A 25,190-nucleotide genomic window follows, 5' to 3' on the forward strand; every position below is an offset into this window, starting at 1 on the left:
CTTGACAAATACATGAATAGGATGGGAATAGAGGGATACGGACCCAGGAAGTGTAGAAGATTGTAGTTTAGTCGGGCAGCATGGTCGGCACGGGCTTAGAGGGCCGAAGGGCCTGTTCCTGTGCTGTACATTTCTTTGTTCTTTGTTATTTTAGTGTCCAAATATTCCCTGATAATTATTTAGTTCCTTTTTAAAAATATTTTTATTTGAGGCATTTCCAATTGTGTACAGAAAAAGAGAAAAACAGCACAATAAACATCATTCACAAACCATACTCCAGGTACCCAACCCTCTCCATCCCAGCCCACTCCCTCTGCCCCATTTTCTAATTATAATAATAAAAGAACACCCCCCCCCCCCCCCCCCCCCCCCCCCCCCCCCCGGCTGACATTTCACCACCCTTGAAAGAACAACCTCCACCTCGAGAAGGACCCATCACCTGCACCTCTAATCGCCAACCTTAACCTATCCAGGTGCAGAAATTACGCCAAGTCACTCAGCCTCACCATTGCTTTAGGCGGCTCCGGTCCCGACACCTTAACGGTATCTGCCTCCGAGGAGGCTATCAGGGAGGCAAAGGCCAACACGTCAGCCACTCTCGCCACCTGCTCTCCCGGTACTTCCGAAACTCCAAATATTGCCACTCAGGGGCTCGAGTCACCTTCACTCCCAGAACTCCAACATCGGGCATGCCCAAAACAGGTGGACATGATTTGCCGCTCCGCTCGTGCAGCACCCACATGTATCCTCTATTCCTGCAAAGAACCGGCTCATCCTGGACACCGCCAAGTACACCACTGAGAACTGGATGATGCCTTCTATGACCTAGTCTCGCACATGAAGCGGATGAGTTTACCCTTCACAGGGCCTCACTCTGAAGCCCGGCCTCTGCGACCTCCCCCCTCCCCTCCCAGCTTCTCTTCCCATTTCAGTTGTATTCCCTCCACCGAAAACCTCTCTCTCTTCATCAACTCCCCATGTATGTCCGAGATCCTACCTTCCCCAATCTCGTCTTTGGACAAAATCTTATCTTAGAATTGCTACAGTGCAGAAGGAGGCCATTCGACTCATCGAGACTGCACTGACCCTCTGGAAGAGCACCTACCTAGGCCTACTACCCCATCCTATTCCCATAACCCCACATATCCTGCATATCTTTGGATACTAAGAGGCAATTTTATCATGGCCGATCCACCTAACCTGCACATCTTTGGACTGTGGCAGGAAACTGGAGCACCCGGAGGAAACCCACGCAGACACGGGGAGAACGTGCAGACTCAGCACAGACAGTCACCCAAGATCAGAATTGAACCCAGGACCCTGCCGATGTGAGGCAGCAGTGCTAATCACTATGCCACCGTTTCGCTCCCTATCTTGTAGCGCCAGGGATGGTAATTTCAGGAACGTAGCCAGCTCCATCCTGACAAAATGTCTAACTTGCACATATCGAAATCCACCCCCCCTCGATAGTTGGAACTCCACCTCTCGCTCTCCCAAAAAACCCCGCCCCCAAACAGGTCCCTAAAGCACTCTATCCCCGCCTGCTCCCACGCCCTAAACGCACAAAGATTGGCAGATTAAGGGAGATAAACAGAAGCTTCAGCAGCACCCCCATTTTAAAGCCCTTCCAGCCATCGACAGCAGCAAAGCATCCCCCACCTCTTAAAATCTTCTTTCACCCCCCTCCACCAGATTTACCAAATTCAGCCTCTGCAACTGGTCCCAACTCTGCACAACTCGTACCCCCAAGTATCGGAAATACGTCCCGACCAGCCGAAACGGCAACTTCTCCCAGCTCTTCCCCTGTACCCGTGTGTTGACCTCGCTCTTCCCCATCTTGAGCTTATACCCTGAGAAAGAGCCAAACTCCACCAAGATCCTCATGGTCCTTTCAAAGCTCTCCACTGGGTTTGGAACGTTGCCAGAAGCTCAATCGGCAAAGCAAAAAGCAACGGAGATGGCGGACACCCCTATCTCGTAGCCTGATGCAGACCAAAATACCCCAACTAACATCGTTCGTACAAGCACTCATCATGGGGGCCTTGTCCAACAACCTAACTCAATCTATGAACCCTTGACCAAACACAAACCGTACAACACCTTAAACAAATAAGCCCACTCAACCCGGTCAACTGTTTTCTCCGTATCCATAGACACCGTCCCCTCCCTTTCCTGGGCCCCGGGGGGGGGGGGGGGGCATCGTGATCACTTTCAGCTACCTTCTAATGTCAGCAGACAACTGCCACCCTTTCACAATCCCTGTTTGGTCCTTGCCTATCACTCCCGCCGCCCAATCCTCTATATGCGTTGCCAGCAGCTCTGCCAACCGCTTAGCATTCGCCAGTGATATTGGGCGGTATGAGCCACATTCCTCTGGATCCTTAGTCTTCTTTAAAATGAGTGAAATTGAAAGCTGAGATAGTGTGGGCGGAAGCTCCCACTTACCGAGCGACACATTATACATCTCCATTAGTAGGGAGTCCCAATTCCATGCCAAACCTATTTTAAAAATTTTTTTAAAAAACTTTATAAAAATAGATTTAGAGTACCCAATTTTTTTTTTTCCCAATTAAGGGGCAATTTAGTGTGGCCAGTCCACCATCTCCACACGGACAGTGACCCAGGGCCAGGATTCGAACCCGGGTCCTCGGCGCCGCAGTCCCAGTGCTATCCCAAACCTATTATAAAACTCCACATTGAACTCGGGGCCTTCCCCATGTATCCCATTAATTCCCCCAGCACGTTCGGGCACCCAACCCCTGCACCTTCCCTTCCAAGACTACCGGGAAATCCAGTCCATTCAAAAACCACCTCCTGACTTCATCCCACGACCTGTACAGTCTGTGGTATAAGACATTAAAAACCCCATAATAATATAATAATCTTTATTGTCACAAGTAGGCTCACAACACTGCAATGAAGCTACTGTGAAAAGCCCCTAGTCGCCACATTCCGGCGCCTGTTCGGGTACACAGAGGGAGAATTCAGAATGTCCAATTCACCTAACAGCATGTCTTTCGGGACCTGTTGGAGGAAACCGGAGCTCCCGGAGGAAACCCACACAAACACAGGGAGAACATGCAGACTCCACACAGACAGTGATCCAAGCCGGGAATCAAACCTGGGACCCTGGAGCTGTGAAGCAACAGTGCTACCCACTGTGCCACCGTTCCGCCCACTTACCTCCTTCGCCTCAGTGACCACCTTACCTCCCCAAATCTTTCATCCAACCAATCTTGCTCACCGTCGCCTGACACCTTAACTGATGCGTCAGCATCATGCTGGCCTTTCCCCCATATTCATACATCACCTTTGCAGTAGACATGAGCTCGAACTCCATCCGGAGCTGCTCCCTCTCCTTTAGCAGTGCCTCCTCAGGGGCCGCCAAGTATCTCCGATCCACCTGCAGAATGGCCTCCATTAATCTATGCCTTTCCAACCGCTCCACCTTCTCCCTATGTGCCCGGCTCAGGATAAACTCTCCCCTGACCACCGCCTTCAATGCCTACCACAATACGGAAGCAAAAACCTCGCCCGTCCTGTTAAGCTCCACATATCTCGTCTGGCCACCCCTATCTTTTCGTAGCTCTCCTTATCGGCCAGTACCCCCACACCTAGCCTCCACTGTGGCCGCTAGGAACCCCATCTTTCCACATGCAGGTCCACCAGATGTAGCTTGTGGTCTGACGCCTCGATGGCTGAATACTCCATCTCAACCACCCCCGCCAGTGGCGTCTTTTCCAGAACAATATAATTGATCTGGGAATACACCGGGTGAACATGCGAAAAGGCGTGAATTCCTTCGCCCTGGCCTCTCAAACCGCCAGGCCCCCCCCCACCACAACCATCACCACCACCACCAATTCTAAATAACCAACCAGTGTGTGTCCAGGCCTGAGACCTTCACCAACAGCTTATACATAAATTCTGCATCGTTCCAATTGGGGGCATAGATATTCACCACCACCATGGGCAGATCCTCAAACCTCCCACTTACCATCACATACCTGCTCCCAGGATCTGCCACAATATTACCAGCTGACAAAGCCACCCTCTTACTAACCAGCACCGCTGCCACTCTCGTCTTCACATCCAACCCTGAAAAGACACCTGCCCCACCCAATCTTTCCTCAACCTCGTCTGATCCGCAACCTTTAGATATGTCTCTTGCATGAACACACAGCTGCCTTCAAACTCTTTAAATGCAAAGACGCGGGACCTCTTGATCAGCCCATTTAGTACCCTAACGTTCCAAATGATCAGCCTGGTTGGTGGGCTCCAGGCCCCGCTCCTTCCCCGATCAGCCATGTCCACTGTTTACTGGACTCCTCCAGGCCCACGTCCCTCTCACCTCCCAGTCCTCCTCAAGATGGCATCTGCCATTCCCCCTTAACCAACTGAGCCAAACCAACACCATCCACGTCATCAGCCCATTCCTCCTCCTCCTGCCCTTTCCCCAATGCAAACATCCCAACATCCCTGCCATCACAAACCAAGAAATCCATCCCAACCCAGACACCCCCCTCTCCCTCTACATCTGCTCCACTTCCGTTAACTAGCTTACTTGCAGGATGGCTCCCACCCGAGGCAGCAGCTTCTTCCCTCCAAAAACATTTGTCCGCTCCCTCTGCCCAACCCCCCCCCCCCCCCCCCCCCCCCCCCCTCCCTCCCCGTGCTGGCCACCAAACACCCCACATTTTAATATGCATCCAACATGGCTCCCAATGCTGGGAGGATAAGAAGATGCAGCAATTCTGCCATAACGCAGATAAATAATTAAACTCAGTAGGTAATATAATAAAAACCAAACATCATAACCTGGCACAATTATAAACAGTTCCCCTCCCTCCAGCACTCCAGTCCATTTCATAGGTGAATCCACTAAATTCCAATGTTCTCAAAAGTCCCAAAGTCCATGGTCTCGTCGGAACTTTGTCGCCTCCTCTGGCGTATCAAAGTAGTGTTCTTGTCCCTCATGCGTGACCCACAAACGAGCAGAATATAGCACTCCGAACCGCACGTTATTCCTGAATTGGGCCGCCTTGACTGTTGAACCTGGCTGGCCGCTTGGTCAGTTCTGCTCCCAAGTCCTGATAGATGCAAACAACATGCTCTTTCCAGGTGTACTCCCTCGTCTCCTTTACCCACTGTAGGACCTTCTCCTTATCCAGGAGGCGAGGTATCCACGTTACGATCGCCCTCTGCAATGCTCCCGCTTTCGGCAACCAGTGAACCTGATCCACTTTAGGTGGTCAGTCAAAGACCCCGTCTTTGCAAACACCCCACCACATAATTTGTGGCCTGCGTTCCCTCAATCCCATCAGGGAGCCCCACGATCCTGAGATTTTGCCTCCACGACCGCTTCTCCGGGTCGTCCACCATCTCCCTCAACTTCTTCTGGCCCCCCGCCATCACAGCATTTCTGCCTCCAATGGGGCCTACCGATCCTCGTCGCTGGCCACCGACTCCTCCACCTTCTGGAGCAACGCATTCTGCGCCTCCAGCCCCTGCTCCACTCGCTCTTGGGCAGCCCGAATCAGCTCTGCCACCGTAGCTACGTCTTCTGAGGCCCTCCTCTGCTGCTGGAATTCAGCCGTCGAAAACTCCCCTCGTTGCTCGGTTGACCATTGTATGGCTAGAGTCAGACCTGGACTGCTCTCGAGGTGCAACATCGATCACTCTGCCATCTTTTCTTATGTTGCACCTCGAGAGCAGTCCAGGTCTGACTCTTGCCATTTGTTTGTTGCACTCCTCATTTGGCAGGTCTTAGACATTCCCTACCGAAGGAGAATCACCAGTTCTCGATGATCCTACGTAAACACTCCGCAAAACGGGTGAAAAGGACCAAAGAATCCAACCTCGGGCAGGAGCCACCGAATGTGCTCACTCATGGCTGCCACCGGAAGTCATAATTATTTAGTTCTAACTGTTTATAGCCTTGATCTCTGATACACAACTAGTTCCAGATTGAGTTTACTGAACCCCCTAGTTTTTTTTGTACGAGTTGTGTTTCGAGAGATTATATAGCTGCGAAAGGTCACTTGTTGGCAAATGAATCGTCGTTGGGCAGGAGGTAAGGCGCGTTACTTTGGAATAGAGTCGTCTCCAGAATGGGATGTTAGGGATGGGGAATTGGGGCTGAGCTGTCAGTCGGCAGCAGATTGGATGATCTGATTCCCAAGCTGTCCTGTCGCTTTGGCAACTGGCCAGTGAGCCGGACTCCTTGATACGACCCGGAGAGACCGACCTTGACCGGGATCTTGGATTCATTCCCGTTAACTCCGCAAGCCAACACTCTGTCTCACCTGTCGGGCGGTTCAAGCTCACGAAACAGCAGGAAACTATGAATGCTCTGCACTGGAGTGTCTTCAGCAATACCAGTGGACACGCTGGGCGGGAGGGTGGTGTGTCTGGGAAATATGGCACTTCTTTAAACCCAGAGAACCTGCAGGTTGGAAAGAACAAAGTCTGTGTCCAGATTCCTGGCTCACTTGGCTTTCAATCCTTGGGTCGGGCGATTGAGATGTGCTGCTGCTGACCAGAAAAATAAATCACGTGTGTAAATAAAAGTTAGTACTGTTCAAGAAAATAAAAATGTATTATTAAAACCATTTATGGAAACAAAGCATTGAAGGAAAATGGCATCCCTTGTAACAAAAATGACTACATTGCAAAGTGGCTGTTCCGGTGTCTGACACACCTCTCTCTCTCTCTCTCTCTCTCTGTTTAGTACTCGAGATGTACAGTAAGTTACGGGAGCAGCTGAAGACTAAAAGGTAAATTGCACCTTTGGCTTTGATTTTCTGTGTTTGTGCTCGCGGACTGTTGGGATGGGGGGTCCTGTTGTTCAGCTTCACCTCCACTCCTGTTAAGCACTCCCAAAGTTTATTTGCACAGTAATGTGGCTGTCGGGGTCATGTTAAACATAAATGTGGGCGGGGTAGAAATGGAGAATGCATCCAAGAGGCTGGAAGCGGCAACCTTTCATTGAAGATATGTGGCCGGGCTTGTTGAGTTCCCAGGAAAACTAACCATTGAGTGAAGTTGGGTATGTGACGGAGGAGCTGTGAAGGCAAGTTCAGTGAAGAAAAGTAGTCTGACCAAATTATTTTGAGTCATTTAGCCCATTGATTTATCTTCCGATTTTCTATTTCTAAAAGGGTATAAAAATAGTATCTATCTCATCCAGGCAAAACTCCTCGTTGTGCGGCTGGCTGGTGGTGCAGTGGTTCAAAACAAATTAATTTAATGAGGGAAATTATAGTGATTTCCAAACACAAAAAGCACTGTAGCTAAAGCTTTGTGATTTGTAATTAACAGGCAACGGTGGGAGGTTTCTTGTTCATTATTCTCCAGATGTGCGGTTGCTGGCAGGTCCAACATTTTATTGCCTCTCCCTGGTTGCCAGTAGTTCAAAAGGTGTTGGCGTGCCACCTCCTTGAGCCATTCCATGTGCTGTAGGCACTCTCACAATTCTGTTGGTGTTCCAGGAGTTTGTCCCAGCGACAATTGAGAAATGATGATATATGTCCAGGTTGGGACATTGTGTTGCCTGGAGGGCAACTTGGAGGTGAAGTCGTTTCCAGGCATCTGGTGTCCTTCTCATTCCTGGTGGGTGGAGGTCACGGGTTTGGGAGGTTCGACCAAAGAAGCTTTGGATAGTTGCTGTAGATGGTGCACACTGTGGCCATGGTGGTGGAGGTAGTTTAAGCTGGTGGATGCAGTGCACATCGAACTGGGATGCCCATCTGGGATGGTGTCAAGCTTCCTGTGTTTTTAGCCACCTTCGCCAGGCAAGTGGAACGTATTCCATCACACTCCGGACTTGCCCCTTCTCAGTGGTGGGAGAGGCTTTGGGGAGTCCGGAGGTGTGACACGTCCTAGAATCGTAGGATGGGTTGCAGTACAGGAGATGACCATTCGGCCCATTGTACCCATTTCAGCTCTCTGCAAGAGCTGCTCAGTTAGCCTCAGTACAGAAGCAAAATACTGAAGATGCTGGAAATCTGGAAATATAAACAAAAACAGCTGGAAATAATCAGATCAGGCTGCATCACTGAAGAGAAACATAATTTCAGGTCGAGATGATCTTTGAGGTGACCCGCTGAGTATTATAGAATATAGAACATAGAAATATACAGCACAGAACAGGCCCTTCGGCCCACGATGTTGTGCCGAACCTTTGTCCTAGATTAAGCATAGATTATCATTGAATTTACAGTGCAGAAGGAGGCCATTCGGCCCATTGAGTCTGCACCGGCTCTTGGAAAGAGCACCCTACCCAAAGTCAACACCTCCACCCAACACTAAGGGCAATTTTGGACACTAAGGGCAATTTAGCAAGGCTAATCCACCTAACCTGCACATCTTTGGACTGTGGGAGGAAACCGGAGCACCCGGAGGAAACCCACGCAGACACGGGGAGGATGTGCAGACTCCGCACAGACAATGACCCAAGCCGGAATCGAACCTGGGACCCTGGAGCTGTGAAGCAATTGTGCTATCCACAATGCTACCGTGCTGCCCTTAAGAACAAATAAATTTACACTATATCATTTTACCGTAATCCATGTACCTATCCAATAGCTGCTTGAAGGTCCCTCATGTTTCCGACTCAACTACTTCCACAGGCAGTGCAGTCCATGCCCCCACTACTCTCTGGGTAAAGAACCTACCTCTGATATCCCTCCTATATCTTCCACCATTCACCTTAAATTTATGTCCCCTTGTAATGGTTTGTTCCACCCGGGGAAAAAGTCTCTGACTGTGTACTCTATCTATTCCCCATATCATCTTATAAACCTCTATCAAGTCGCCCCTCATGCTTCTCCGTTCTAATGAGAAAAGGCCTAGCACCCTCAACCTTTCCTCGTAAGACCTACTCTCCATTTCAGGCAACATACTGGTAAATCTCCTTTGCACCTTTTCCAAAGCTTCCACATCCTTCCTAAAATGAGGCGACCAGAACTGTACACCGTACTCCAAATGTGGCCTTACCATAGTTTTGTACAGCTGCATCATCACCTCACGGCTCTTAAATTCAATCCCTCTGTTAATGAACTAGCACACCATAGGCCTTCTTCACAGCTCTATCCACTTGAGTGCAACTTTCAAAGATGTATGAACATAGACCCCAAGATCTCTCTGCTCCTCCACATTGCCAAGAACTCTACCGTTAACCCTTTATTCCGCATTCATATTTGTCCTTCCAAAATGGACAACCTCACACTTTTCAGGGTTAAACTCCATCTGCCACTTCTCAGCCCAGCTCTGCATCCTATTTATGTCTCTTTGCAGCCGACAACAGCCCTCCTCACTATCCACAGCTCCACCAATCTTCGTATCGTCTGCAAATTTACTGACCCACCCTTCAACTCCCTCATCCAAGTCATTAATGAAAATCACAAACAACAGAGGACCCAGAACTGATCCCTGCGGTATGCCACTGGTAACTGGGACCCAGGCTGAATATTTGCCATCCACCACCACTCTCTGACTTCTATCGGTTAGCCAGTTCGTTATCCAACTGGTCAAATTTCCCACTATCCCATGCCTCCTTACTTTCTGCAGAAGCCTACCATGTGGAACCTTATCAAATGCCTTACTAAAATCCATGTACACTACATCCACTGCTTTGCCTTCATCCACATGCTTGGTCACCTCCTCAAAGAATTCAATAAGACTTGTAAGGCAAGACCTACCCCTCACAAATCCGTGCTGACTATCCCTAATCAAGCAGTGTCTTTCCAGATGCTCAGAAATCCTATCCTTCAGTACCCTTTCCATGATTTTGCCTACCACCGAAGTAAGACTAACTGGCCTGTAATTCCCAGGGTTATCCCTATTCCCTTTTTTGAACAGGGGCACGACATTCGCCACTCTCCAATCCCCTGGTACCACCCCTGTTGACAGTGAGGACGAAAAGATCATTGCCAACGGCTCTGCAATTTCATCTCTTGCTTCCCATAGAATCCTTGGATATATCCCGTCAGGCCCGGGGGACTTGTCTATCCTCAGGTTTTTCAAAATGCCCAACACATCTTCCTTCCTAACAAATATTTCCTTGAGCTTACCAGTCTGTTTCACACTGTCCTCTCCAACAATATGGCCCCTCTCATTTGTAAATACAGAAGAAAAGTACTCGTTCAAGACCTCTCCTATCTCAATACACAATCTCCCGTTGTCAGCAACTTTTGTCTTCATTTCAGGTAGCTCCACCTCCCTCTAACCTGGCAATTGTTTTTCCTCTTCAAATAATTGCCCAATATTCTTCGAAAGCCAATTCAATCTCTGGCCGTGAATTCCAGCTCCCAGCCACTCACTGAGATAAAAAATATGTTCTTCTCCAGGCCACCTTTTGTTTTTTTCACCATTCACCTTAAATTGGTGTTCCCTGGCTCTTGATCCTTCTGCCAAAGGGCGCAGTTTCTCTCCCTCCACTCTGTCCAGGCCTCTGATAGTTTTGAACATCTCTGTCAAGCCTCCTTTCAACCTTCTCTGAGGAGAAACCAATCCAAGCGTCTTCGATCTATCCTCAGAACTGAAGCCCCCATCCCGGAAAACCCCCCATCCCTGAAACCATTCTTGTAAATTGTCTTTGCAGTCTCGCCAATGCCTTCACACCCGTCCAAAAAATACTGCAGTTGAGGCTGAACCAGCGTTTTATGGTTCTTCATAATTTCTATGCTTCGATTTATGAAGCCCAGCATCCCATTGGCCTGTCTTAACCTGTCCTGCCCCAGCTCTCTCTTTCTGCACCCCTTTCCAATTGTACCATTTTTCTTTGCCTCTTTGCGTTCATTCCTCCAAAACGTATCACTTCACACTTCTCCGCATTCAGTTTCATCTGCCGCGTTCTTGTGGATTTGATATCCATCACCATCCTCCTCACAGTTGCAATGTTTTAAAAAAAGTTTAGAGTATCCAATTAAATTTTTCCGATTAAGGGTCAATTTAGCGTGGCCAATCCACCTAGCCTGCACACCTTTTTGGGTTGTGGGGGCGAAACCCACGCAAACACGGGGAGAATGTGCAAACTCCACACGGACAGTGACCCAGAGCCGGGATCGAACCTGGGACCTCAGCGCCGTGAGGCAGCAGGGCTAACCCACTGAGCCACCGTGCTGCCCCTCACAGTTGCAATGTTGACAAGCTTTGTATCATTTGCCAATTTTGAACTTGTGCCTGTATCCCAGACTCGGTCCCTGGGCATTAACTTTGCTGATAAGCTAGCTATGGCACTTTATCAATCAGAATACCCAGACTTGGCTTGTTGAAGTAGCAACAGCATTTATTAGGTTGGTCCAGTTAATTTCCAATTCAGTGGTGACCTCCAGGATTTTGAAGATGGAGGTTTTGACCATAATAATACAAATGAATTAAGCTCCTCCTTGTCAGAGATGGTCATTACCTGGCAATTGTGCGATCTGAATTAACTTCCCATTCATCAGTCCAAACTTGTTCGCTGTTCATATCTTGCTGCATGCCGGCATGGACTGATCTAACTTCTGAGGAGCTGAAAATTGTGCAGTAACAACCAAACATTGCCACTTCTGACTTTAGGATGAATGGAAGGTTATTGATGAAGCAGCTGAAGATGGTTGGGCCTAGGACACTCCCCTGAGGGACTCCTGCAGTGATGTCCCAGGATGATTGACCTCCAACCACCACAACTATCTTCCTTTGTCCCAGATATGATTCCAGCCGTTGAAGTTTTCTTCCTGGGTACTGCACTCAGTTGAATGCTACCTTTATGTCAGGGCAGTCACTTTGCCTTTAGTCAGGGAATTCTGATCTTCCATCCATGTCCGGACCAAGGCTGTATTGAGTCCAGAGCGAGTGGTCTTTGCAGAATCCAAACTGAAAACAGTGCTGTGGTGAATAAGGGCTGCTGGGTAGTACTGTAAACAGCAGATGGTTAAGAAGAGGTTGATAGGGTGGTAATTGGGATTCGGATACCTGACCTCCGACATTGGCGAGGAGGATTTTGCAGGATCGACTGAGCTGTGCTAGCTTTCATCTCGATGTTTGATATTTAGGTTGCAGATGAGTGGTTTGCCTGTTTTTTTCTTCGTACTGGTATGTTGTTCCTTAAACCTGCCTCCTCCGTGGGCCAGTGCTGGGGTGGTACAGTGATTGGCACTGCGACCTCACAGCGCCAGGGACCCGGGTTTGATTCGGACCTCGGGTGATTGTCTGTCTGGAGTTTGCACGTTCTCCCCGTGTCTGCGTGGGCTTCCTCCGGGTGTTCTAGTTTTCTCCCACAGTCTAAAGATGTGAAGGTTAGGTGGATTGGCCATGCTAAAATGCCCTTAGTGAAAAAGGTTGGGGGGATGTGGGGGGGGGGTTTAAGGCAGGAGATTGGGCCCTGGTTGGATGTTCTTTCGGAGAGTCCGTGCAGACTCGATGGACTGAATGGCTTCCTTTTGCACTGTAGGGATTCTATGATTCTATGCCCCTCCAAAGCATCTTGGGATTTTTTTAACCCTGCTAAAGACACTACATAAATGCAGGTTGTTGTCTTCTCGTTTTCCCACGAACCTCAACCGTGGCATCTCCCCATTCGCTCTCTTTGAGAAATTGATTAATTGCAGGGCTGTTCAGATTTAAGGTTACTTCTGACATCGGTGCGGTGGATTTGTGGCGAAATTTGCAGTTGATTAGCTAGAAATTCTGTGCACAATACATTTTCCAAAGCTCAAGTGCTTTTCATTATCCAACATCTGGAAAAAGGATTTTCTAAGTATTGGAATCTGATGGATGCTGTAATGTAAAGGCCTGTGCAAGGAGCCTGAATATTTCTTGGGGGGCCTCCCGAGTGCATGTTTTTGTTTCAGCGGCAAGTACTAGATAAAGCGCCAAGATCTACAGTGCCGGACACACCAAAGTCAAAAAGAAGCACAAGGCAAGATAAAGTTAGTCGGGATGCAGTAGTGCAGTAGGAGTGTTTTTTTCCTTAAAAATAAAGGAGACAAAGCAGTGGCATGATTGAGATGTTTAAAATTATGAAGGGTTTTGATAGACTAAATAAGGAAAATCCATTTCCAATGGCAGGAGGGCAGTTAACCAGAGGATGCATATTTACAATAATTGGTCGAAGAACCAGAGGAGAGATGAAGAGATGTTATTTACACAGTGAGTTCTGGTCTGGAATGGGTAAGAACAATGGAGGCAGATTCACTCGCAAGTTTCAAAATGGAATTGGATGCATCACAGCGCCAGAGGCCTGGGTTTGACTCTGGCCTTGGATGACTCTGTGGCGTTTACTTGTTCTCCCCTTGCCTGCGTGGGTTTCCTCCGGCTGCTCCGGTTTCATCCCAAAGTCCAAAGAGGTGCAGGTTAGGTGGATTGGCCTTGCTAAATTGCCCCTTTGTGTCCAAAGGTCTGCAGGTTAGATGGGGTTACGGGATAGGGCGTGGGAGTGAGCCAAGGTAGAGTGCTCTTTCGGAGATTCGGTGCAGACTCGATGGGCCGAATGACCTTATTCTGCCCTGTGGAGATTCTGTGGAAGTAAAGCTCCTAACACAGTTAAATGTCCTAAAAATCTTCATAGGCATCTTGTTGGCCATAGGCCATGCTGAATTGCCCTTAGTGTCCAAAAAGTGCCCTTAGTGTTGGGTGGAGGTGTGCGGTTGGGTAAGGTGCTCTTTCCAAGAGCCGGTGCAGACTCGATGGGCCGAATGGCCTCCTTCTGCACTGCAAATTCTATGGATAACATCTGACATTGAACTACATAATGTGACTCAGCTTGGTCCAAGATGTTGGGTTTTAAAGAGCTTCTTTAATAGGAAAAATTAGACAAGCGATATGGAATGAGCAAGTGAGTGGGAAATTGGATTGTTCTTTCAAAGAGCCAGCACCATCACGATGACCTGAAGCCTTCCTCGCATGCGCTGTGATTCTGTGCGGAATGGAGTTCCCCATTTGTGAATTTCTCTCTAAGAATGGCCCAGAGCTCACGGTCAGGATCGGCAATTCTATTTCCAACTTTGATCAGACAAAAACAAAATGCATGCTTCCCTTCCTCCAATATTTCAGGGCAGTCTTCCGAGGGAGGATCCTTCACACCCAACTCTGCAGCAAATATCCCAGGGAGCTGTACAGAGAATCTGCGCATTTTATGGCACTGATTGCCATGTTCTGGTGAGGAAAAAGTGTACAACGTAGCAACTTGGAGCAGAAGGAGGCAATTCCGCCCTTCGAGCCTGCTCCGCCATTCAATCAGATCATGGCTGATTTCTTCCTGATCTAAAACTCTCTTTCCGCCCCCCTCCCCCCCCCCTCCACCCCCTCTCCCCATATCTCTTTAAAATCAGAAATATATCGATCTTCTTGAAACCATTTAATGGCTCCGATTACACCACACTATGGGACCGCGAGTTGCACAAATTCACCCTCTGCGAGATGTAGTTCCTCCTCATCTTGTACGGGGGTAAGATGGGTAAGGGTTGGCAGGTGGGTAGAGTGATAGATGGGTGAGGTGGATTGGATGGCAGATGGATAGGTGCACTGGGGTGGGGGAGAAACAGAATTGGTTTGAGGGGAGGAGTCGGATGATCAGGGGCTAGTGGGGGGAATCGTGAGGCATTATTCGGGGGGGGGGGTCATGGGGCAGTTGGGTTGTGGGGGGTGGGCAGGGGATGGGAAGTGTCGGTGTGAGTAATTGGGAGTCCAGTTGTTTAGTTATCCACGTGTTAGACTCGTTTTTTCCCTTGTCTTGACATTTCCTGAGTAAGCATCCAGGTACGTACGTTGGAACTGACCAACTCAGAAACACAATCAGAGATTCCCAGGGTGCAGGGGAATTACCCATTGCAAGTTCAAACTTCCTGGCTGATTCCTTGCATTGGGACTTCTGATGTACATCCCGTCAATGAGTTGGAATAGAATTATTTATTTCAGAACACTTGGGGAAATGGCAGGGCTGTTGAATCAGTTGTTTTAAAAAAAAAATTTTTATTCTCCTTTTTCACATTTTCTCCCAAATTTACACCCACCAACAATAAACAATAATCAGTAACGAATGCAATGTCAATCTCCATATCAATAACAACGACCCCATCTTCCCACCAAACCCCCAAACATTAGCCCGCGTGTTAACATAAACAAATAACAAAAAGGAATCAGGAATCACCCATAGTCACCATTAACACACATAGTCCCCCTCCCCCAACCCTCCAAACCCCCCACCCCCAAAGTTCAATGTAATCCAATTCTTGAAAGTGGATAATGAATAACACCCATTAATTGTAGAACCCCTTCATCCTTCCCCTCAGTTCAAACTTAAACTTCTCAAGAGTCGAGAATTCCAACAGGTCCCCCTGCCATGCCAGGGCACAGGGTGGAGAGGTTGATCTCCATCCCAACAGGATCCGTCTTCGGGCGATCAACGAGGCGAAGGCTACAACATCTGCCTCAGTACCCGTTTCCAACCTCGGCTGGTCCGACACCCCGAAAATGGCCTCCCGGGGGCCCGGATCCAGTTTCACGTGCACCACTTTAGAAATTACCCAAAAAACCTCCTTCCAGTAATCCTCTAGCTTTGGACAGGACCAAAACATATGAACATGATTCGCGGGCCCCCCCTGCAATGTTCACACACATCTTCTACCCCTTCAAAGAATCGGCTCATCCTCGCCCTTGTGAGGTGTGCCCTATATACGAACTTCAGCTGTATCAGCCCCAACTTCGCGCATGAGGTGGCGGCGTTCACTCTCCAGAGCACCTCACACCAGAACCCTTCCTTTATACCCTCTCCCAACTCTTTCTCCCACTTTGCTTTGACCCCTTCCAGTGGTGCCTTCTCCTCTTCCAAAATAGCCCGGTAAACCGCCGACACTGCCCCCTTCTCCAGCCCCAGTCGTCAGCACCTCCTCCAGCAATGTGGAGGCCGGCCCCACCGGGAAGCTCTGTATCTCCTTCCTGGCAAAATCTCGAACCTGCATGTATCTAAACATTTCCCCCAGCTCCAGCCCATACTTCACTCCCAGCTCCTTCAACCCTGCAAACCGACCCCAAGAAACAAATCTTTTAGTGTCTTAATCCCCTTCTCCTCCCAATTCCGAAAATTTCCATCCCACTTCCCTAGCTCAATCTGTGGTTCTCCCGAATCGGCATTATCCTTGACCCTGCCCCCAACCCGAATTGTTGGTGAAACTGCCTCCAAATTCTCAACGAAGCTATTATTACCGGACTCCCTGAGTATTCCCCCGGGGCCATCGGAAGCGGCGCTGTTGCTAGCGCCTTCAGTGCCGACCCCCTCCCAAAACTCTCCTCCATTCTGACCCATTGGGAGTCAACCCCTCTGACCCAGCTCCGTACCTTCTCCACATTCGCCGGAACATCAGGTTCCGAAGACCCAAACCCCCTGCCTGCCTTCCTCTCAGCAGTAGGTTGTTGGGGAAAGTTGATGAGTCCTGCAGTCTTGAGGGCCTGGGCGAGACTGAGTGGGAAGCATGCACGAGTTTTGATGTTAACACAGTTAGTGTGGAAAAGGGAAGAGAGTCTGAAGACCGCACATCCATGACTTGGCAGGGACAAGAAGAATGTTCAGAATTAGTCTGAATAAAATAGAAAAAGCAAGACAAAGTGAACAAAAGCTTTGAGCTGAGAAAGGATCACCTATCAAACTGCAAGATTTTTTTAATATCCCATTTGTTGAAAGCTTTCCAAATATGAGCAGTATTCGGCTGGGCTGGTTATTGTGGCTTTGAGGGGAAATAGGAAACCAAACCTTCTGGGAGGCATTGAGCTTCAGTTAAGAACAGAAGGGATCTGACTGAGAGCATCAATACACGATGGAGAATCATCAAAGTTGGGAATTAATGTTCAAGGGCAAGATGAAAGGTATCTCACGAAAGAAGAAAAAGAAGTGTTTAATTGCCACATCATTGGTCCCAGAGTTTAATTGCCACATCATTGGCTCCAGTGATGACATGAAGATTCAGTGACTGGAGTTCAGAAAGGCTGAAGGGAGTGGATAACTGCAGGGTTAAATCGTCGGAGAAGCTCTATGATTATATTACTGGGGTTGGATATGTGTCGCTGGGAGTTGGAGTGAAAAAGGGACAGTGGAGGAGGGGGCCGAGTATGTTGGGGGGGGGGGGGGCGGTCGAATGAGGGGGGAGACAATCCCCTGAATTATAGGAAAGCATACCAGAGATGGAGGTACTATTTGCAGCAAAGAATGAACAATTTATTTTACCCTGTCAAAAGTATGTGAGGGGGTGGGGGAGGGAGAATGATCATTTGCAACTCTTTCCATTATTTACTACAGAAACCTAGCCTGCTGGATCACGATTCTTCATTCAGAAATAAGTACAGAATACACTTAATTGCAATTCAGAGAAAACTGAGGACCGCCCTGCTACTTGTGGTGTGTGTGGCCACAGCAGCCGACTGTTACCCGTTTGAATTTAAGCAACAAATGTGGCTGCAATGTTGGAGATTGAAGTGTACAGCCTTTCCACTCTTACAGGATATGTGGAGAGTCCTTCCAGAGAAGGCAGCATTTTAGAGTGCCAATTGACAGATTGAAGAGTTGTCGAGAATTAAAAAAGGAAAACTTGTGTGATGTCCTCGGGATGTACCAAAATGCTTTACTGCCGGTGAAGTATCTCTGTCGTGTCGTCACTGCTGCAATGTAGCAAATAGCCAATCACAGTAAGCTCCCAAAAACAGCTTTGTGACAACGAGAAGATCATTTTCCTGTAGCTCGGGAGATTATTGGTCAGGATACCAGGGAGAACTTCTAATCCCCTTCAGAATAGAGCCATGGGATCTTTTATGCCCACTTGAGATGATAAATGGAACCTCAGTTTAATGGCTCACTCCAACAGTGCAACGCACTCACTACTGCTCCGGAAGATTCTGTGCTTGTGGCCTACCTCTGAGCCATGGCTGACATCTCATGTTAACTGCTCTGCCTGGTTAGATCAGGTGGGGAAATTGATGTCCCCCAAGGTTAGGGAATCAATAAGTGGTGGGCAGAAAATAGTAACCATACAGGGATTCTGATGGGCGAGTATATGTTCCCCACTTTGGACTTATGCTCATGTGTGTAAGGTGGTCATGTGTGTAAGGTGGTCATGTGTGTAAGGTGGTCATGTGTGTAAGGTGGTCGTGTGTGTAAGATGCTCGTGTGTGTAAGATGCTCGTGTGTGTAAGATGCTCGTGTGTGTAAGATGCTCGTGTGTGTAAGATGCTCGTGTGTGTAAGATGCTCGTGTGTGTGTAAGATGCTCGTGTGTGTGTAAGATGCTCGTGTGTGTGTAAGATGCTCGTGTGTGTGTAAGATGCTCGTGTGTGTGTAAGATGCTCGTGTGTAAGATGCTCGTGTGTAAGATGCTCGTGTGTAAGATGCTCGTGTGTAAGATGCTCGTGTGTAAGATGCTCGTGTGTAAGATGCTCGTGTGTAAGATGCTCGTGTGTAAGATGCTCGTGTGTAAGATGCTCGTGTGTAAGATGCTCGTGTGTAAGATGCTCATGTGTGTAAGATGCTCATGTGTGTAAGATGCTCATGTGTGTAAGATGCTCATGTGTTTAAGATCCTTTTTGCACCCATGACACGGAGAACAACTCCTGGAAAATCGCAGTTTCTTAGGAGGTGATACGCCTTGGGTGATGTTCCTTTATTTTTGCAGTTTAAGGTGTTGTCCAAAACCTTCAAGTGCATTCCAGCCCTTTTCTGCAATTTGAATCAAACCGCTCAGAGCCATTGACTAAAAGTTTTCCATCTTTCTCTGAGTCTGCTTATCTTTGCTTCCAAGTTGAGTATTTGAAAATGGCAGTAAGCCCCCATGTTCCCCCTCTACCTGCATACAATATAATCAAAGTTGAGGTGAACTTCTGTTGGGGTCGTGGTGACAGAGCTTTTTTGTGCTTTGCTCGTGTGGTTCGTAAGTAGCACGTGAAACCTTCTGCCTTACTTCTAGCTTGTCTGCTATTTCCACATACTCTCTCAGGAGGCTGTCCAATCTTCACTTCAAAGATCCCACTTTCAAATTCTTTCCGCAAGTCGCTTCAATTTGTCTGGCTTCAATGATGGCCAACCTCACAGGCTTTCAGCCTTGCCTTCCAAGATTCTGTTCCCCTGGATTCCAGTATGCACACCAGCATTGACGACATTTGGGTCGTGTCCAACGAAACTCCACTGCTCCAAAAGGTTACCTTTGCCCTAACGACCCGCAGCACCGAGTCACCAACCTCCAGCTGCCTTCTCAGGGCTTCAGAGCTTCCCTCGAGCCCGCTTTGGTGGCAAGAGACTCTCCAGAGCTGACTTCTTAAAGTCTGCTCCCCACACCCCTCTCTAATTAAAATCTGTTTCTCCTTCTAACATAACTGGGACCTGTCCCCGTCTCTTCTCCGTGCGCCTGGGACACGTCTTGGGGCCTCTCCCTGCCCCCCTACCTTGCTTCTTTCTCTTTCTCTGGGATACTTCTTGCCTCTAACGTGATGTAGGTCTTTGCTCCTTTTTTTTCTCTCTGTGCACAGTCTCTCCAAGGTCTGAAGAAGGTAAAGATGTTGAACTGCACTCAAAACGGGTAGCGGGCATCCTGAAAGGGGAGGGCAAAAAGGCAGAGATCGTTGTACATATTGGTACTAACGACATATGCAGGAAGGGGGATGAGGTCCTGCTGCAGGAGTTCAGGGAGCTGGGCAGAAAGTTAAAAGACAGGACCTCTAGGGTTGTAATCTCGGGATTACTCCCTGTGCCACGTGCCAGTGAGGCTAGAAATAGGAAGATAGGGCAGCTAAACACGTGGCTAAACAGCTGGTGTAGGAGGGAGGATTTCCGTTATCTGGACTACTGGGAGCTCTTCCGGGGCAGGTGTGACCTGTGTCAAAAGGACGGATTGCATCTAAACTGGAGAGGCATAAATATCCTGGCCGCGAGGTTTGCTAGTGTCACACGGGAGGGTTTAAAGTAGTATGGCAAGGGGGTGGGTACCGGAGCAATAGGTCAGAAGGTGGAAGCATTGAGGGAGAACTGGGGAATAGGGCCAATATGGCTCTGATGAAGATCAGACAGGGAGATGTTGCTGAAAACAGCCGGTCTGGTGGCCTGAAGTGCATATGTTTTAATGCAGCAAGTATTACGGGTAAGGCAGATGAACTTAGAGCTTGGATTAGTACTTGGAACTATGATGTTGTTGCCATTACAGACCTGGTTGAGGGAAGGACAGGATTGGCAGCTAAACGTTCCAGGATTTAGATGTTTCAGGCGGGATAGAGGGGGATGTAAAAGAGGTGGCGGAATTGCGCTACTGGTTCGGGAGAATATCACAACTGTACTACGGGAGGACACCTCAGAGGGCAGCGAGGCTATATGGGTAGAGATCAGGAATAAGAAGGGTGCAGTCACAATGTTGGGGGTTTACTACAGGCCTCCCAACAGCCAGCAGGAGATAGAGGAGCAGATAGGTAGGCAGATTTTGGGAACGAGTAAAACAACAGGGTTGTTGTGATGGGAGACTTCAACTTCCCCAATATTGACTGGGACTCACTTAGTGCTAGGGGCTTAGACGGGGCAGAGTTTGTAAGGAGCATCCAGGAGGGCTTCTCAAAACAATATGTAGATAGTCCAACAAGGGAAGGGGCTGTACTGGACCTGGTATTGGGGAATGAGCCCGGCCAGGTGGTAGAAGTTTCAGTAGGGGAGGATTTCGGGAACAGTGACCACAACTCAGTAAGTTTTAAAGTGCTGGTGGACAAGGATAAGAGTGGTCCTAGGGTGAATGTGCTAAATTGGGGGTTGGCTTATTATAACAATAGTAGGCGGGAACTGAAGAACCTAGATTGGGGGCGGATGTTTTAGGGTAAATGAACATCTGACATGTGGGAGGCTTTCAAATGTTAGTTGAAAGGAATTCAGGACCGGCATGTTCCTGTGCGGAAGAAGGATAAATACGGCACATTTCAGAAACCTTGGATAACGAGAGATATTGTAGGCCTTGTCAAAAAGAAAAAGGAGACATTTGTCACGGCTAGAAGGCTGGGAACAGACGAAGCCTGTGTGGGAATATAAGGAAAGTAGGAAGGAACTTAAGCAAGGAGTCAGGAGGGCTAGAAGGGGTCACGAAAAGTCATTAGCAAATAGGGTTACGGAAAATCCCAAGGCTTTCTACATGTACATAAAAAGCAAGAGGGTAGCCAGGGGAAGGGTTGGCCCACTGAAAGATAGGCAAGGGAATCTATGTGTGGAGCCAGAGGAAATGGGCGAGGTACTAAATGAATACTTTGCATCAGTATTCACCAAAGAGAAGGAATTGGCGGATATTGAGTCTGGAGAAGGGTGTGTATATAGCCTGGGTCGCATTGAGATCCAAAAACACGAGGTTTTGGGCATCTTGAAAAATATTAAGGTAGATAGGTCCCCAGGACCTGATGGGATCTACCCCAGAATACTGAAGGAGGCTAGAGAGGAAATTGCTGAGGCCTTGACAGAAATCTTTGGATCCTCACTGTCTTCAGGTGATGTCCCGGAGGACTGGAGAATAGCCAATGTTTTCCCTTTGTTTAAGAAAGGTAGCAAGGATAATCCAGGGAACTACAGGCCGGTGAGCCTTATGTCAGTGGTAGGGAAATTACTGGAGAGAATTCTTCGAGACAGGATCTACTCCCATTTGGAAGCAAATGGACGTATTAGCGAGAGGCAGCATGGTTTTGTGAAGGGGAGGTTGTGGCTCACTAACTTGATAGAGTTTTTTGAAGAGGTCACAAAGATGATTGATGCAGGTAGGGCAGTGGATGTTGTCTATATGGACTTCAGTAAGGCCTTTAACAAGGTCCCTCATGGTAGACTGGTACAAAAGGTGAAGACACACGGGATCAGAGGTGAGCTGGCAAGATGGATACAGAACTGGCTTGGTCATAGAAGGCAGAGAGTAGCAACGGAAGGGTGCTTTTCTAATTGGAGGGCTGTGTCTAGTGGTGTTCCGCAGGGACCTTTGCTGTTCGTTGTATATATAAATGATTTGGAGGAAAATGTAACTGGTCTTATTAGTAAGTTTGCAGACGACACAAAGGTTGGTGGAATTGCGGGTAACGATGAGGACTGTCAGAGGATGCAGCAGGATTTAGATCGTTTGGAGACTTGGGCGGAGAGATGGCAGATGGAGTTTAACCCGAACAAATGTGTGGTAATGCATTTTGGAAGGTCTAATGCAGGTAGGGAATATACAGTGAATGGTAGAACCCTCAAGAGTATTGAAAGTCAGAGAGATCTAGGTGTACAGGTCCACAAGTCACTGAAAGGGGCAACACAGGTGGAGAAGGTAGTCAAGAAGGCATACGGCATGCTTGCCTTCATTGGTCGGGGCATTGAGTATATGAATTGGCAAGTCATGTTGCAGCTGTATAGAACCTTAGTTAGGCCACGCTTGGGGTATAGTGTTCAATTCTGGTTCCCACACTGCCAGAAGTTTGTGGAGGCTTTAGAGAGGGTGCAGAAGAGATTTACCAGGATGTTGCCTGGTATGGAGGGCATTAGCTCTGAAGAGCGGTTGAATAAACTCGGTTTGTTCTCACTAGAACTACGGAGGTTGAGGGGTGACCTGATAGAGATCTACAAAATTATGAGGGGCATAGACAGAGTGGATAGTCAGAGGCTTTTCCCCAGGGTAGAGGGGTCAATTACTGGGGGGCATAGGTTTAAGGTGCGAGGGGCAAGATTTAGAGGAGATGTACGAGGCAGAGGGTGGTGGGTGCCTGGAACTCGCTGTCGGAGGAGGTGGTGGAAGCAGGGACGATAGTGACATTTATGGGACATCTTGACAAATACATGAATAGGATGGGAATAGAGAGATACGGACCCTGGAAATGTAAAAGATTTTAGTTTAGACAGGCAGCATGGTCGGCACAGGCTTGGAGGGCCGAAGGGCCTGTTTCTGTGCTGTACTTTTCTTTGTTCAGTGTGTCGCCTGCTCCCGTCCTGCACATGCGCCGGAGATCTGAAGACTTGTCAGGACTTGGAGTTCTCGACCTCTGATCCCGATGAACAGGGAAGTGCAGTGCTCATAACAGACTCAAAAGGTTAACTCTGTTTCTCTCTCCACATATGCAGCCAGATCTGACTTTTTCCAGCACCGCTTGTTATTATTACACCTCTAAAGGTGTTGCATGTCGAAGTTAAGATTTTCAGCAGAGTAGTTTGTGTTCAGGATTTTTGGTATTGTTGAATTGCAGTGTTTTGACCTGCGTTAGGTTAGAAAATTTGCCTGTGTTCTTTTGAAAATTTGTTTGCTCAAGTTTCTATATTTGTTTGAATGGCCAGGTGCTCTCCTTCATCTTTCACTGGTAACGTTTCAGCATCATCTTGGCAGCCTTTGCTGGGGTTGTTCCAGGGCAAATTGATAGGAGCCTGTGTGATCACTCTGTTCCTTTGATTTGTTTGCTGCCTTGTTATATCCTCGAGCTTCCTCAAACCCTTAATTTTTACATTGTCAAAGTTCAGGGCAGCACGGTAGCACAAGTGGATAGCACTGTGGCTTCACAGCGCCAGGGTCCCAGGTTCGATTCCCCGCTGGGTCAGTCTGTGCGGAGTCTGTACGTTCTCCCCGTGTGTGCGTGGGTTTCCTCCGGGTGCTACGGTTTCCTCCCACAGTCCAAAGACGTGCAGCTTAGGTGGATTGGCCGTGATAAATTGCCCTTAGTGGCCAAAAAGGTTAGGAGGGCTTATTGGGTGATGGGGATAGGGTGGAAGTGAGGGCTTAAGTGGGTCGGTGCAGACTCGATGGACCGAATGGCTTCCTTCTGCACTGTATGTTCTATATGCAGCTTTTCTTTTCTGCCTGTAAATATAGCCCGTATTTACTTTAAAAAAAAAGTATCATTCGGTTTTTAACATTTCATACATCAAACAAAATAATTCAAAACAACAAGAACAACAACCCCCCCCCCCAAACTTTATCAACCAACAATCCAATAACTCAGGATAGCACCCCCCCCCCCCCCCTCCTCCCCCTAGCAGCTGACAAACCAAGTCTTCAAAATGAAGATTAAATAAACCCCGCTTCTTGTGGAACCTTCAATTGACCCCCAAAAATGAAATGAATTTAAAATCGCAAGTAGGCTTCAAATGAAGTTACTGTGAAAAGCCCCTGGTCGCCACATTCCGGCGCCTGTTCGGGGAGGCTGGTACGGGAAGTGAACCGTGCTGCTGGCTGCCTTGGTCTGCTTTAAAAGCCAGCTCTTTAGCCCTGTGCTAAACCAGCCCCTCAAGGTAAACTTAAACTGCCAGGAACTCCATCAGGTCCCCCAGCCACACTGAGGCACTGGGCGGAGAGTCTGGCCACCACCTCAACAGGACCCGCCTGCGAGCAGTCAGCAAGGCGAAGGCTAAAACGTCTGCCCCCGCTCTCGTCTGCAGCTCCGTCAAGTACGACACCCCAAATATAGCCCCGAGGGGACTAGGCTCTGAATCCAAGTGCAAGATTGCCGACCTGGTGCTTAAAAACGACCTCCAAAATTTCTCCAACTTTGGACAGGACCAAACATGTGTACATGTTTGGTCAGATCTCCTACACCGCTCGCAAGTGTCCTCCACCGCCTCAAACAACCGGCTCATCCTCGACCTCGTCAGCTGAGCCCTTTGCATCACCTTTAACTGTATTAATCCCAGCCTTGCACACGACCCTCCGCAACATCGCGCTCCACAACCCCTCCTCCAAAGCCACCCCCAGCTCCTCCTCGCACTTGGCCTTAAGCCCCTCCAGTGACGACATATCCTCCTCTAAAATCTTCCCATAAATCGCCGAGATGACCCCCCCCCCCTTTCCAACCCCATCACCGACAACACCCCCTCCAACAACGAGGAGGGAGTTGTCACCAGAAATGTTGGGAAAGCGTTCCTTGCAAAGTCCCGCACCTGCATATACCTAAAGGCGCCCCCCCCCCCCCCCCCCCCCCCCCCGCCCCCCCCCGAATCTCAAAACTTCCCCATCAACTCATAGCCTGCATTTGAATTGGCATTTATTGCCCATCCCTAAGTGCCCATGAGAGGGCGGTGGTGAGCTGACGTCTTGAACCGCTGCAGTCCATGTGGTGTAGGTACACCCACTGTGCTGTTAGGCAGGGAGTTCCAGATCTTTGACCAGCAATAGTGAAGGAACAGTGATATAGTTTCGAGTCAGGATGGTGTGTGGCTTGGAGGGGGATTTGCAAGGGGTGGTGTTCACGTGCATCTGCTGCTCT

At 48.6% G+C, this 25,190-nt stretch overlaps 1 protein-coding gene across 3 annotated transcripts in view; it reads left to right on the forward strand.

Annotated features, from left to right (window-relative positions):
* The window catches only part of exoc6b (exocyst complex component 6B), an 800,313-nt gene that overhangs the window by 123,883 nt on the left and 651,240 nt on the right, over positions 1–25,190 (forward strand). For all 3 annotated transcript variants that reach the window (XM_072497736.1, XM_072497737.1, XM_072497738.1), the window contains exon 5: positions 6,731–6,776. In XM_072497736.1, the coding sequence (XP_072353837.1) occupies positions 6,731–6,776 (46 nt within the window). The remainder of the gene's footprint in view (positions 1–6,730; positions 6,777–25,190) is intronic.

Source organism: Scyliorhinus torazame, chromosome 3 (genome assembly GCF_047496885.1).
Source record: "Scyliorhinus torazame isolate Kashiwa2021f chromosome 3, sScyTor2.1, whole genome shotgun sequence".
Classification (NCBI taxonomy): Eukaryota; Metazoa; Chordata; class Chondrichthyes; order Carcharhiniformes; family Scyliorhinidae; genus Scyliorhinus; species Scyliorhinus torazame.